This window comes from Urocitellus parryii, chromosome 6 (assembly GCF_045843805.1).
Source record: "Urocitellus parryii isolate mUroPar1 chromosome 6, mUroPar1.hap1, whole genome shotgun sequence".
Lineage (NCBI taxonomy): Eukaryota > Metazoa > Chordata > Mammalia > Rodentia > Sciuridae > Urocitellus > Urocitellus parryii.
This window is the reverse complement of record NC_135536.1, coordinates 149630121-149645104: the sequence shown is the minus strand read 5'-3', so window position 1 is coordinate 149645104 and position 14984 is coordinate 149630121. Positions and strand designations below refer to the sequence as shown.

General features: G+C 44.9%; 1 protein-coding gene across 1 annotated transcript in view; it reads left to right on the top strand.

The window, feature by feature from the left end:
• Otud7a (OTU deubiquitinase 7A) overlaps window positions 1-14984 on the top strand; it is a 131310-nt gene that overhangs the window by 103082 nt on the left and 13244 nt on the right. The window contains exons 8-9 of the mRNA XM_077800293.1: window positions 4532-4659; window positions 6481-6630. Coding sequence (XP_077656419.1) covers window positions 4532-4659; window positions 6481-6630 — 278 coding nt within the window. The remainder of the gene's footprint in view (window positions 1-4531; window positions 4660-6480; window positions 6631-14984) is intronic.

Below are 14984 nucleotides of genomic sequence, written 5' to 3'. Positions count from 1 at the left end.
AAAATACCAAAAAAAAAAAATTAGAACACTATGGGGCATATTACAAGTGCTTCTAAGTTTTTGGTGCTCCTAGATAGAGTTGGAATCTTCGCATTCCCGTAAAGCCATACTTCAAGTCCAGGTGTTCTGCTCCCAAGTGTCTTTTTCTCTGTAACTCAGAAATCTTTATCTCTATGAGTCCCAAAAACTGGAGTCTTGCTCCTCTCTGACATTGAGTTCTGTGAATGATGAAATAATTCCACCTTCTTTTCTGGTCCAGTCTTCCACGATGATTATGCTCAAGGTCTCCTCTAAAGTTTGGTGTCCTCTTTTGTCATCTCACCAAAAACATGGAAGCTCCAGAATATCTTTCTGATTCAAGATTTTGGAAGTCATAACTCTAGAAAACATGAATTTTAGGTGCTTCTGTTTTTATTCTATTTACTTGCATGTCAAGAACAGGATGGTGCCAGGTGCAGTAGCACCTATAATCCCAGCACCTTGGGAGGCAGAGACAGGAGGATTGCAAGTTCAAAGCCAACCTCAGCAAAAAGTGAGGCACGAAGCAACTCAGTGAAACCCTGTCTCTAAATAAAATACAAATTAGGGTTGGGGATGTGACTAAGTAGTTTGATGCCTGACACCCCCCACCCCTCCAAGAAAGGAAAATTCTTGTGTAGGAAGTGATCCATGGGATAAGAAAACGAGGGACATGTTTGCAAGTCACTCAAAGGTTGATTTTACCAGAGATACATTTATTTAATGTATATATTCAAACTCTTCAATAACATGGATTTAATCTGTGATGCACATCTTGGGGGCTGGGGCAGACTTCACCTCTGCATTGTTTCTTTCAGGTTCCACTTGTTGGTTTGTTCCTTACCCAGAGAGATGTTTCCCTGAAGTACACACAGCCCCGTTCTGAGCACCAGCTCTTTTGAGATTTCATTATATTATATTTTGTCTGCCCATTCAGACTGCAGCATCCTCATGGTGCAGTCCAACCAAACCCTTTCTTTTGATTCTCTTTCAAACCCTAGCTCAATGCTAGGGACATAGTCCTGTAAGTACATAAAAGAGTTAGAACCAGGGCCAGGAGGCATGGAGCTGACCACTCTCCTCAAGCCACACACACCATCACTCAGATCCAATACATGAGGAGACAGGGAGCAAAGCTTAGCCCCCACTGATGGGTGCTCATCCATTTCCCTGCACAGACTTTGTCTGGGAGTCAGAGTAGGGAGGGCTGGCTGTCTTAGGGGGCCAGGATTCGCCAGAGATTGGAGAAGGTTCAGTGTGGTTAGATAGGAATTAGAAAGTACCACATACTGAGCTCCAATTGCATGTCAGGTAGGTGTTTGAAGCTATTATTATCAATGCCAAAAACTGAGAAAGAAGCATAGATTCAAAATATTAAGTTATATATTAGTCAGTATTCTCCAGAGAAATAGAAAAACATATAGAAATAAGGCTTCTCACTTTTGGAGAAGAAAGTTACAAGTAGAATGAACTTTACGGTATTGAGTTAGAATTGGAGGTATCAGTGAACTCATGTTTCCTGTAAACATTGAAGTAGATCATAGAGAGAAAGAGACATGAAACTAAAGATGCAAATTACATGTGTAGGTATGAACTTCAACCACCTATGCCAAGGATCAAGAAACTGCTCCAAAACTTGATAGGAGGATACTCTAAGGATGTAGAACTACTGAAATAAGTCACAATGACAAAATCAAAGAATATTTGAGCGTTAAAATATCACAAATGTATTATAAACCATTGAATAAAAGAGAAAACCAGAACTCCCTAGTGTTGTTAGTAAGTGTATAAAGGTTGAGTGAGGTATGGAGGATTTGCATATATTCACAGTTCTCCCCCACACAATGCTTCCTAATTCCATAGAGGAAACAAGCTGCTCTGCAGGAGTGAGCCCTGGCAGATGAAGAGTGACCAAGTCACCATCTCCCACAGTGGGACAACCTGCCTGCCATTCCACACCACCTGATAAGAAACCACAAGGACTCAGTGTGACCCAATTTATTAGTGAAGAAACAGAGAAACCCAAATTAAACTCATTCTCTGAAAGGCCTGACCTATAATCTTCAAGGTCATGCAAGTGTCAGGATCATAGAAGTCAAGGAAATCCTAAGAAACATTTCCAGCTGAGAGAATCTAATGTTAAGGCATCACAGCTAAGAGCAGCTCCGGATCCTGAGCCAGAGCCTTTGTTCTAAAGGGCATTCTTGGGACAACTGGCACACCACCATGAATGGGGTCTGGTGACTTGATGTATCCTTGTTAATTTCAGATTTTGTGTTCTGGTTGTGTAGAAGAACGTCCTGCTCATAGCAGTACACATTAAACTTCTCCAGAGTAATTGGGCATCAGGTTAGAGATTTATTTCCAAATAGCCAAGGTGGGGGACTGCTTCCAAACATTTTGAATTATTAAAATAAGGTAAATTGAATCAGGAAAAGAAAAGAAAAAATATAGGCATTATAATATAAATATTTTATAATTTATAAAATTATAAAAATATTTATATTATATAATTATAATTTATATTTTATAATATAAATGATTGTATGATTTTCCTAGATGTTTTAGTCAACTTTTTCACTGCTATGACTAAACAGACCTGACAAGAAAAATTAGAATAGAAAAAGGTTATTTGGGGGCTCCTGGTTTCAGAGCTCTCGGTCCATAAACAGTTCCATTCCTTTGGGCAAAATATCCTGGCAGGAAAGTGTGCTGGAGGAAGGAAGCAGAGAGCGAGGTCTGTTCAACAAGGACAAAGTACATACCCCAAAGGCACAACCCCAGGGACCCAGTTACCTCCACATTAATCCCTATCAGGAGATTAGCTTAAACCTCCTATAACCCAATCATTTCATCTAAACTTTCTTGCATTGTCTCACAAATGAGCTTTTGAGGGACGCCTAATATCAAAACCATACCACCAAAAATCACAGCATTTGTTCTGGAAATAATTGAATCAGTTGGCTGAGAGGTAGGAACATGGAGCTATTTCCTCAGGCCTGTGCCAATCCGTGCAGTATCTGCAGGGGACTTGTTCCAGCCTCACTGCCCAAGTCCAAGGATGCAGAAGTCCCTTCCATAAAATGGCCTAGTACTTACATATAGCCTAGCATGCCCTTCCATGTACTTTAAATCCTCCCTAGATTACTAGTAATACTTAAAACAAGATATGCCTCCGCATCACTCCATTCATGTGATATAGTATAGTGCTTGGAGCACAGCAAATTCAACTTTTTCCTTTAGGAAATTTCTGGAATATTTCATCTGTTCATTTATTTTCATAGTGGAGATTGAATTCAGAGGCACTTTACCACTGAGCTATGTCCCCAGTCCTTTTTGTTTTGTTTTGTTTTTACTTTGAGATAGGGTCTCACTAAGTGGCTTAGAGCCTCACTAAATTACTGAGGCTGGATCTTCCTGCCTCCGCCTTCACAGTCACTGGGATTACAGATGTGTGTTTTCACACCTGGCTGGAATTTTTTTAGATATATTTTCAACCCTTGTATGTAGAACCCACTGATGCAAATAGTGACTATATTCTCAAATAAGCTTGCATTTGCTGGCTATGGCCCCACCCGTCTAGTCTTCAGAGATCTCCCTCACTTACTTTGGGGCATCCCTAGGGTGCTCAGTAGCAAACCCCAGAACTTCCATGTGGTCTTGGCTGGACACTGCCACCTGGCTGGCACTGTGGGTATAGCTGATACTCCCATCACATTGTAAGCTCTCCTTTCTATGTGCTCTTCCCTTTGAAGGTGGCCCTGTTATTGGGGGACATCAAGGCTCCAGTCTTCTGCCCAAACATCTGAGAGTTTGAGTGAAAGCAGTTCTTGGCACCCACTCTTTCCTTAAGCCTCAGGCAGGAGCGAGGGGCATGAGCTAAGGAAGGTCCCCAGGTAGACAGGTTGCACATTCACAGTGACTCCCTCCCTCCCACTCTGAGGGTTGAAATGCAGGCAGCCTTCTCCCTGACCTCTTCCATCAGAGTTTTGCTTAGAAGGTTTTTCAGATGTTGGCAGCAATGAACCCCAATAATTTGGAGTCTTATGTTCCCTGGGCGTTCCTGGAGACTCTGAGGCATGAGGCTTCAGCCTCAGCTTCTGTATGTAGAAATGAACAGAAGAGGAGGCTCCATCTTCCAGCCTCCACTGCATCCTTGTTAAACATCCCAGAGAACAAGCTGCCCAGCTGCCACAGGCTCTGGTGGGCTACCTGTACCTGCAGAGAGACCAGCAGCCCTCACCTGCAGATTCTGGCCAGCAGCCCTCACCTGCAGATTCTCTCTGACTTGTCTCCTGAGACCACACAACCCAGGGTGGGAGTGGGCAGCTGGGACTTGTGCATCTGCCCTTGGTGGATGGCATGGAAGGTATCCTTAGATGGCACAGCTGGCCAGGACTCTGAGGATAGGATCCAGAGAGGGAATGGTCAGTCCCTGCGGAGTCCCTTCCATTTTCTCCTTCCTCCATTCCGATCTAGTCTAATGACAAGCTTACTTTATTTTGTTCCCTAGTGTGGACAACTCTGAGGACCCTGTGTACGAGAGCCTGGAGGAGTTCCACGTTTTTGTCTTAGCCCATATACTAAGAAGACCGATTGTCGTCGTGGCAGATACAATGCTGAGAGACTCAGGTGGAGAGGGTGAGTGCCTCGAGGAGATGTATCTCACCATGGCCCAGAAAGCTTCAACGTCCCCCTAAAAGAACAGACAGCCACCTTCTTCTGTTCATTATGTTCTTTCTGGGAGTTTTTAGGCTCCCAGAAGGCCACCAAGCCTCCCTCTGCCCAGACAAAGATCACATTATTCCCTGTAGTTCTTCCCTGGAGGCAGCAGGTGGCCGCAGGCACTGCTCTTGCCCATCTTCTTGCAAGTCGACATCAGGTAGCCTTGAAAAATCTGGCTGTTGGACTGCTAGGAGCCCCCATCATACATCCAGAGCACAGCAGACAGCCTATTCTCTCCAAAAGCTCCAGGCCTTGTCTCCCTGGGTGCTCGGCCACTTAAGTCCCCTCCTGCCCCTATGCAGAGTACACAACTGTCAAAGAGAAAAGAAGGGAATATAGAAAGTATGAAGTCACCACAGTCCCTACTTTATTGATAGGAAACTAAAGGTAGAGAGGTTAAGCAGTGTCCCCATCCAGGTTCATCCCAGGGCAGGGAGTGTTGCACCATATGTCCTCCCTCAAACCTACAGCCTCCCAGAGTTGCTAGAGTCATGGCAGAGTGCCCCTTGGAGCCCATAGGGCCTGCCATACTCTCTGAAGAGGCGGGAAGGAGGAAGAGCCCGATGGTGGGATGCATGACACCCTCTGGTCCCCCATGCACCTGCCTCACCTCTCAACCCCTCCTCTAGTCAATGTTCACTGTCTTCACTCCCATGACCATTATGAACCTATTTCCAGCTAGGCAATTCCAGACAGTGAGTAGCCCAGCAGCATGATCCTCCAGCCCCTTTTAAATTTAAACCTGCACCTTAACAATCTTCCAGGGAATCTACAAATTAGGCTGTGGTTCTTCATGATAAATCACTGAGAAAGTCCAATCTGGCCATGAATGTTACATGGGCTGGAGACCAGTAGAACACAGGGGCCTTCCTCTTGCCACAACCTTCTCTGTGAGGCCCAGGGACCCAAAGCCTGCTGAGGCCTGCAGCTTTCAAGAGCAGTGACAGTACTCACTTGGAGCCCTGCCATGCAAGCCCAGCTCACAATGCCCACAGACCCACTTCCATCCATTCTTCCTGCAGCCTCTTTCAGGTGGATCCTCACCTCTTGCAGGATTCTCCCTTGCACTGACCAATATAGATAGAGCAAGGGTAGGGAAGGAACCCAAGAAGTCAACAAAGACAGCACTGAAGGTGACTCTTCCTGCATTCTGCTCAGAGGAGTGCCATGCATCCCTGACTGGGGCCAAATGCAAGTCTTTACAATCAAAGTACTGATGCTGTTTTAGGGAAGATATTTCCAGAAGTGAGTCTGTTTCAGCAAAGATTTTGGGTTTCGCTTCCCTCTTTTTTATGATTAAGGAAACACAAGATTGTGTCTCATCACCCAAGGATTGGACCCTGTTTCTTATTTCCTGGCTGACTTTCAGCTTAGTATTAAAGCTCTCTGGTTCCTTCCTTCTGATTCAACAGAAGAGGCTCTCAAAATAAAGAACAAACACACTCTAAAGATGTGAAGATATTGTTTTATATGCAAACATTTTAATGGACACTAGGAAAGGGAGAGATACATCCAGAAAACACATGGCTTTCCAAGTGGACTGAAGAGCATGTTATTCTGACCATCTTGGTTTCATCCCTGACCACAGGGCTTAGGGCATCCAGCTATCCAGGATAAGAACAGATCACCATAGAAACCTGACAGCCCTGGCCCTCAGTATTGTTTGTGTCACCCTTTCCTCCCCTCCTGGTTCAGAACCTCCTGCTCCTCAAGCCTCTCCCCTGTTTTTGTCTGTAGCCTTTGCACCCATCCCATTCGGAGGAATTTACTTGCCTTTGGAGGTACCTCCCAACAGATGTCACTGCTCACCTCTGGTTCTAGCCTATGATCAAGCGCATTTCTCAGCTCTCGTGTCCATGGAACAGAGAGACCAGCAAAGAGAACAAGGTATGCCTAGCCCCTGAGAGACAGGGCGCACAGGGGTCAGGGAGGGCAAAGCCATGGAAAGGGACAGCCTCGGTGGGCAGAAAAGATGCAAGAGGTGGAATGTGGACAGCTCTCTTTAGAAGCACACCTGTGCACATACAGCAGGGATGGTTTCTGTGTAAAACTACTGTACATGTGTGCAAATGTTTCCACTAAAAATAACAATGTCAAAGACAATGTTTCATTTAAAAAATTGAACAAAAATAATAATTCCACCAGGCTTAAATGGCCTTTCCTAGTTGTTCCTTTTCCACATGTATGCAAATATATTTTTAATTTAAATTTTATTTTAACTGATACATAAGATCATAAAATTATGCATTTATGGGATACCATGTGATGTTTTGATACATGTACACACTGCATAATCTTCAAATCAGGGTAAACATATACCTATCTCTTTAAACACTTTTTTTCTCTCTCCAAACATTTATCAGTGCTTTATGTCAAAAGCTTTCAAAATCTTCTAGTTTTTTGAAAGACAGTGTCCCTATTTTAAAGGGGTTTCTAAAAATTACTTCTAAGACCAATTATTGTTAATATAGTACATGCATATTTATATAGCTATAATTTATCTGAGTAATAATTTTAAAAAGGAAGTTCGTCTAAAGCAGGGATTAGAATACTATGGCCCACCACCTATTTTTATATGTAAACTTTTGTTGGAATAGACACATTCATTATCTGTGACTGCTTTTGCATTACTACAGCAGAGCTGAGAGTAGCCACATAGTCTGGGTAGCCTACTAACTACTGCTGTACAGGAAATGTTTACCCACCCTGCTCTACAGTAAGCTTCTGAATCAAGTGGTTGATATTTCCCTTCATTACAGCCAAGTTTCCGCAAGTAACCATTTCAGTACTTTTGTGGTCACTGGGCTGTCCCACAGGCTGGACACTGTACAGTTCCAGCCACCTACCCTAGGCACATGTAGGACTTGTTCTCAGTCAATACAATGTCTTTGCTGGGGAACTTGGGTGTTTTTTTGTTTTTGTTTTTGTTTTTGTTTTTTTAAGTTTGCTGTTTTCTCTTGTTAGCCCTGATAGCTGTGTGATTAGCTGAGTTGGGAGGGGAATCTCTTATCATTCTTGTTTTCACTATAGGCAGATTATGTCCTAGAAGACTGAAGGGTAGGCAGGCTAGGCTAGTTTCAGGGTCCCTGCCTTTGGGTATAGTCCCAAGAATTCCAAGGGATTTGTCCAGGCCTCCCACAGGGCAGGAAGCTCAGGGTGTTCAATTCTATCCTTTTACACTGAGTATTATCCTGGGAAGTAAATACAGTGCTAAAATCGCCATCATCAGGGCTTCCGAAGGCTATCCCTTCCTGAAGATAGCTGGCGCAGAAGGGATGCACACGATATATCAACAGAACTCTGCCTCCTTCAGCTCATCAATGTGTTTGCCTCTTGGCCTGCTCCTCAGGAGTAAAGGGGTGAGGAGCTGTTCCCCTTCCCAACAGCTGATGGAGACTCAGAAAAATCACACATTTGGTGCAGGTGGGGATGTAAGGAATGAAAAGGAGACAGAGGCTGGAGCCAGCTGTAATAGGAATATCTTCTTTATTATTTATAGACCTCTCCATACTGCCACAGAAAGAAATATTGAATCACTAAAACCTGGGAGGTTTTTTACCTTTTTTGTTGTTGTTTCTTTGCTTTGTGTCCAGTGGCACCTACACCTCCTTCCTGAATTTTCATTTTTCCTTTTTGGAGGCAGGATCTCTCTATCTTGCCCAAATTGGTCTCAAACTCCTGGGCCCAAGTGATCCTCCTGCCTCAGCCTCCTAGTAGCTGGAACTACAGGCAGTGCCAGTGTGCCCAGCCTTCCCTGGGTTTTTAGCTCTTCTCAGGACTTGCTACAGCTCTTGCAAGGTGAGAAGGCCTTTCTCAGGATCTGGAACTCAGGCTGGGGACTTGGCCTCCCTTTTCAGTGCCCTGGAAAGTTTCTGTGGCCACAGAAGAATGATGATCCCAGGGTTGACATCTCTCATAGCTGAGCAAGGGGTTCAGATGCCCAAGGCCCCCTCACAGAGGCACTGAGCTGTCTTTTAGGCCCTCTAGATTCTGCTTTTGGGTGTTTCTCCAATGAGTATTAAGGCATCCTTCAATAAAAGGACAACTGTGGAGGATGCTACTGCCTGGCCCTTCTCAGGAGTGTTGCAGAGGTGTGGGTGGTTTTGCTCCTGAAGACCTGTATTTTTTGTTTGTTTTTTTATTGTTGTTGTTTTGTTTTGTTGTTTTTCCTGACAATGGGCTCTGGCCAGAGTTCACTATATAAGCAGCCACAGTGGGGCATCCAGGGCTCCCGCTCAGCTGTGAACAGCCTGCTAGACCGGTCCTCTGAGCCATTGCTCAGCTCTGCACATTCACCCATCCAGTACTCTTGACCTGCAGAAGGGCAGATGCTGCTCTGCTGCCTTCACACAAGCCTGCAGAGGCAGAGAACATAGGAGCAGCTTCTGATCAGTGCCAGGTCCTTGAGGGGACAAAAGGGCTCTGCAGACTTGGAGCCTTTAAGTACAAAAAATAGCTCCCCAGTATCCCCTAGAGAGACACTTTTAAGACACCCCTCAGGGATGCTGGAAACCATAAATGATACCTTCCTTCTCGGCCTGTGACAGGCTGCAGGAAATTGGTGAATACTAGACCCTAGCAATTCAATCTCTATTGCACAGGGGTTGAGGGTGATGAGGAGAAACAGAAAAGACATAAGAACCCCAACCAGGAAACAGACTCAGCCTCTCTTCACAGCCTTTATGGTAGAAAGGAAGCAGTGCAGAAAGTCACTGATCTAAGCCCCTTAATGAAGATATGTCCAGAATAGCATTAGGCTGCAAGGGACTGAAACAGGAACAGCTGTTGTTGCTTCTGTAACAGAAATGCCTGAGGATGCAGAAACTCTAGATATTCTCCAGAACTCAGGCCCCCAGCCTCTCCCTGATCCATCCTTATTTTGTGATCTCAGCCTCATGGTCATATGGTGAGTGCTCCAGCTCCAAGTATTACATTCACATTCTAGGCTGGGCCAAATGCCTCTCTTTCTAAAATGTTTGTCTTTCATGTGGAAAGAAAGCCTCCTCACTTCACGTACCCATAGCTGAACTCCCCACTTGCAGTTTCCTGGCTGCAGAGCAACCTGAAAAAGTGCACTGGGGGAAGGAGGAAGCAAGCCAACTCTGAATTGGCATAAGAGACACTATGATGTTTTCCAGGCATTTCCATCTGGACAGTGCCCTTACACAAAAGTGTATAAATAAATAAATTCCTTTTTTATACACAAAAGTGTATAAATAAATAAATTCTTTATCAACTGGACCCTTGTCTGGAAATAAACCACCATTGGCTGATAGGTTTTCAATCAGGATGAATGTACCCATTCCCCTCCAATAGCATGGTGCCTAAGGCTGTCAGGATGTTCAGAGATAAGCAGACTTGTTGTCCCCCAGTACCACTCAATTCCCTTTGCATCTCAAGAGTCAAGAGTGCATGCACACTTGTGGCCCTAGCAGTGGCTCCAGACATGGCAGCAGATAGCTGATTCAGTGATGTGCTCCCATGCCTCCCACATCTAATGCCACCTGGTAGTTTCATGTTCAGGCAGCCTCTCTCTCCTTGAACCCTGGGCCTCTGCCAGGAGCTTCCGAAGCAGCAACAGAGCTCTTAAGATGGCTTCTGAGCTGAGAACCTGGCTGGCACAGGGCATTCTGCTCCCCACTTAAAGTCTCTAGCTCCATGCCTCTGGGCCATGTTCAACTGTGCCCCAGAGAGCCACTCCAGCCTTTGTTGAAACAGGAAGCTTCCTGCAGATACTTATCATCTCTCAAAGATGAGGTCACCATCCCCACTGGCATCCTCATCCCAGAGGATGGGCAACTAAAAAGAAAGTGGGAAAACAGTCTTCACTTATTCCTGGCCAGTCTCCTGGGTGCCAGTTAGATACCTTCAGCTTCCAGAAGTGGAAATTCAACTCCAAGTGGCCTTCATAGAAGATGTGAGGGGAAACACCTATTTCCTGTGACAGACAGAAGTGTGCTTCTGCCAACCCTAGTGGTTTTCAGTCCCCAGAAGAAGACCAGGAAGAAAGATGTGGCTTGAGTCCCCTGCCATCCCAGTCTCCCACTACCCCCCTTTTCCTTTATCATCCCCCCCAGACAAGACTCAGGGTTTAGGAGCAAGGAGGTTCCTGCTCACATCACATGTGGCTGCTCAGCAGGGGCCAGCCTGAGCCAGAGGCGTGCAGCAAGGAGTGTGTATAGTCACTGGAGATGCTTCTTCTGACCAAGGGAATTCAGGCAATTAGGAAAGAGAGCTGATAGTGCTGTCCAGACCCGTGTAGGGAACCCAGCACAGCCTCACAGGCAAGGATATATACATGCTGAACCTTGGCTATGGGGAGAGGCCCAAGAGTTCAAGGAGAAACCAACATGGCTCTGGGAGCTTAAGGATGAGTGAGAAAGTATTGCTGAATGGAGATGGAAGAGATGGGCATCTCATACACGTGGAAACCCAAGGGTCCATTCAAAAGGCAGAACTTCTAGATATCCAGAGATTTGTGAATCAATTTGTCATCATAACTCTCTTGACCAATGGACGTGCATGCAGATCTCTTTACAGCTTACTCAGTGGATGTGCCCCCTGGCGCCTCAGCCACCAAATATGATCCTGGGACCTATTATACCTGGTGGTAAATTATTTATCAAAGTCATATTCTGTAGATCCAAGCCCCTAGCAGATATTTGGAATGTGGCTAATCTCCATACCTACTCTCCAGGGAAAGTGGGGATGTCCCTCTGGGTGGCACTGAAGAGCAAAAGAGACACATGGGCAAGGGATTCAAAACCCTAATCTAGTGCCAGGTACTCCAAAAGCAGGGTCTGAGTCTGGGCAACAACCAGCTAGCCCATGCTCAGCAGGACAGGTCACAGGTGGGCTCTCATACTCTATGAACACCGTGTGGGGGCTTGGAAAGTACCTACCTCCCTGTGAAGTTGGGAGCAAGGATATCCCTTCAACAAATATTCACTGCAAATGTGTTTATGTAACAGGCACAATTTCAGGTGCTTGTGACTGTGACAGTTACATTGGGTGACAGGTGTGATGTCTGGCATAGTGAGTGCCTGGGTCTAGGTTCCCCGACTCATGGGGAAAGGCCTCCTAGGATGGCCTGGCCTCATGCATGGGCCCAGCAAAGCTGACCTGGATTCTAGAAGAGACATCTAAGATGTGGCCATTGTGAACTCCAGTGCCAGGTACTTCAAACTCAGGGAAGGTGACCCTCAATCTGGAAGCCTCTGAAAGGAGAGCCTGCTGTGGGCAGTGATTGTGCTCTTTGTCACCTGTTAGACCATCATACCTGCAGCCCTCCCTCTGTGGCTTAAAGAACACTGAAACTAGTCATGCTGCTGTCCCCAGGATACAGCAGGCATCCTTCAAAACATGAGATACTCTCAGAACATGATGGAGCTCAGAATCAAGCCTGTGGGAGTGAGCTACTCAGTCTGCAAAGTCACTGAGATCCTGAGCCAAGTAGGAGGCAGGGAATGGGACACTTAGGAACATGGAACCCCAGGATACCCACTGATCCCTACTGGACCATGCACTGCTGTCCTGTAGCCACAGTGGTGCCATGCCCCACACAAAGGGCACCTGTAGGAGGCATCCCCTGATGGAAGCAAATAAATACAGTAATCACAGGACCCAGAAGGAGCAAGCATCTTGTCCTTGCATCTGAGGGATGACTTGGGAACATCAAAGTGAGGTTAAAAAATGTATTCTAGACTTTAAGATGAGACTCCCTCCCCTATCCTCCTTTCACTTGGCCCAACATATCTCATCTTCACGTGCCTGAGCTCCTGAAGACTTAAAAACACATGTGACTTTCTTCAAACTTCTCATCCAAATGCTTTCTCTGAGTTGAAACAACTTTATGAAAGAACCCACTTCCTCTTACAGCTTCTATTGCCATAGCCAGCCACTGCTGATGCCACCACTGGCCCCCTTCAAGTCCAAGAATCTGCTGGGGCCAGGTGTGCATGTGGGGAGGAGGAAAGATTGTGGTAAAAGATTGGGATCTGAGGGAATAGGTTCGCTGCTGGCGAGATGAATGGGCAAAGCTTTGCCAATTCATTTTTAGGATGTGTTAAATGAAACTTAGGCATACTTTCCTTGTAACTTCCACAAATGATGGCCACTGATTTCTCCAGGGAAGAATATTAGTCCCTTGCCTTCCATGACACTCTGGGCCCTGGCTCTTCCAGCCTGTTTCAGGAAGCAGTTCACAAAGGCAAAGCCCCAGGTGGCCTCCCTGCCACCAAGTCCTCAAATGGCCTGGGAGCACTCTGAAAGCTCAGATCCAGGCACTGTCTCAGAACCTCGCTCAGGGAAGTTCATTCTGACCACTGAGCGATTGTGAGAGTTATGAAAACACAAAGTCAGCTTTCTGTCACTATGATGAAATCCCTGAGATAAGTAACTTAGAAAAGGGTTACTTGATTCACATTTTGGAAGTTCTAGTCCTTAACCAATTGGCCTCATTTCTTTGGGCCTGTGACACTTCAGTCTGTAAGTGCTCCAGCACAGCCATACCAAAAGACTTAATGGAGAAGTCAGACGCTGTTATCTAAATGTGGCATCTCCATGCATAATAGCGCCTCAATTACATAGCAGAGGAACACCCCTGTGCTGAGCCTCTGCATTTGGTGGCAAGATTTTCCAAAAGGACAATTAACTCTGATAAAGTTCCAAACAAGTTAAGCACAGCCTTGTCCTGTCTCCCTTTGACCCTCTGTGGATATAGAATGTGCAGGTATCCTTCATGCACATGTGCTGACTCTAAGCTGGGTATGTGGGAGCTCTGGCTGGATCTGCACCCCGTGTGGTCACATTAATTTTTTGTGTGTGTTTCTGTTGCACAGGTGTGACTCTAGGTCCTTTTCAGGGGGAACTATTTAATCCTTCCTGATTTCTATCCCCACTTTGTAGAGGAGGAAAGTGAGGAATGAGGAAGCATCCCCAGGGAATAGTCATAGCCATGAAGCGTTGTTAGGACAAGCTGGTAGGGTAGATAGATGGTGGAGCTTCCAAAAGGGACACTTGGCCAAAGAGGGTAGTGATATAAGACATGAAAGAGGGTGTTCAGGAAGTATGACCCCATGTCAAAGCTTGCTTTAATAAAATAGTATCTCCCTCCTGATAAAATGCAGAAATCTTCAGGGTTGTAGAAGGTAGGGGTTGAGCAGGCTTTGCTTCATGGTAGGCATTAATACCATCTATTTCTATTCTTTGTGAAAAAGACAAGATATTAGGTAACTGTTGAATTAGTATTTCCTCCTAAATGCAAACAGCCTGTAAACCACTGGGGTACCCGGGGCATAAAGGTCAAGGAACCTGGACCGTTTCCCTGGTACCTTTCCTCAGAAGTCCTGTTCAGTGAGCTTAGAGAGGGTAGCCTTGTAGCCCTCAGAGAACCCACTAGTTAGAGAGTGCTGGGGAGAGGCTGGGGTGAACAAGGAGTCATCAAAAAACTTCATACTGCTAGGATGGAGGCTCACAGAGATCACACCATGGTTTACTATTCTCTGATTGAAAAGACTCAACACAACCAAAATGTAGTTTGGGGGTGGGGAAAAGTTTTGCAAAGAGCAGCTTGTAACCTTAGAGAAACAATGTATTAACAACATTTATAAAATGAGCCAAGGAGCCAATAGAATCATTCTACATAGCAAGTCAGGAAAACAGATTTTCATCTGTATTTGATGTGTAACTTGTAGTTAAATCAAATACTAATCTGTGTTTTAATGTTCTCTAATCAAATAAATTGTCACATCTTTTTTGCTTTTTGTTTTGTTTTGTTTTTGAGGTACTGGGATGGAACCCAGGGCCTCAGACATGTGAGGGAAATGCTCTATCACTGAGCTACATCCCCGGTCATGATTATAATATCATTTCCAATATATTTGACAATACCCTATGCTTTGTCCTATAGGGCTACTTTATAGTAAACAGAACCAATCTCTTTTTAGTAGGAATTTGTCTTCACATGTTATGAATATTATTAAAAATTCTACTTAAGTAATTTTTATAACATAACTTTGTTAATATAGTGATCTAAAAACAAAATGACTTTTATTCAGAATCACTTTTTTATCATATTCAAATCAAATTGACCCATCTGTGTACCTATCTGGAAACAATAATGAAGGAAATATGTAATAACACCGATGAAGGGACATTATGGTAAGAATCACGAGTTTGTGGTCAAAAAAAAAAAAAAAAGAGGCGTAAGAAACCAGAAAGTGCCTAAAAAATGTGAATTA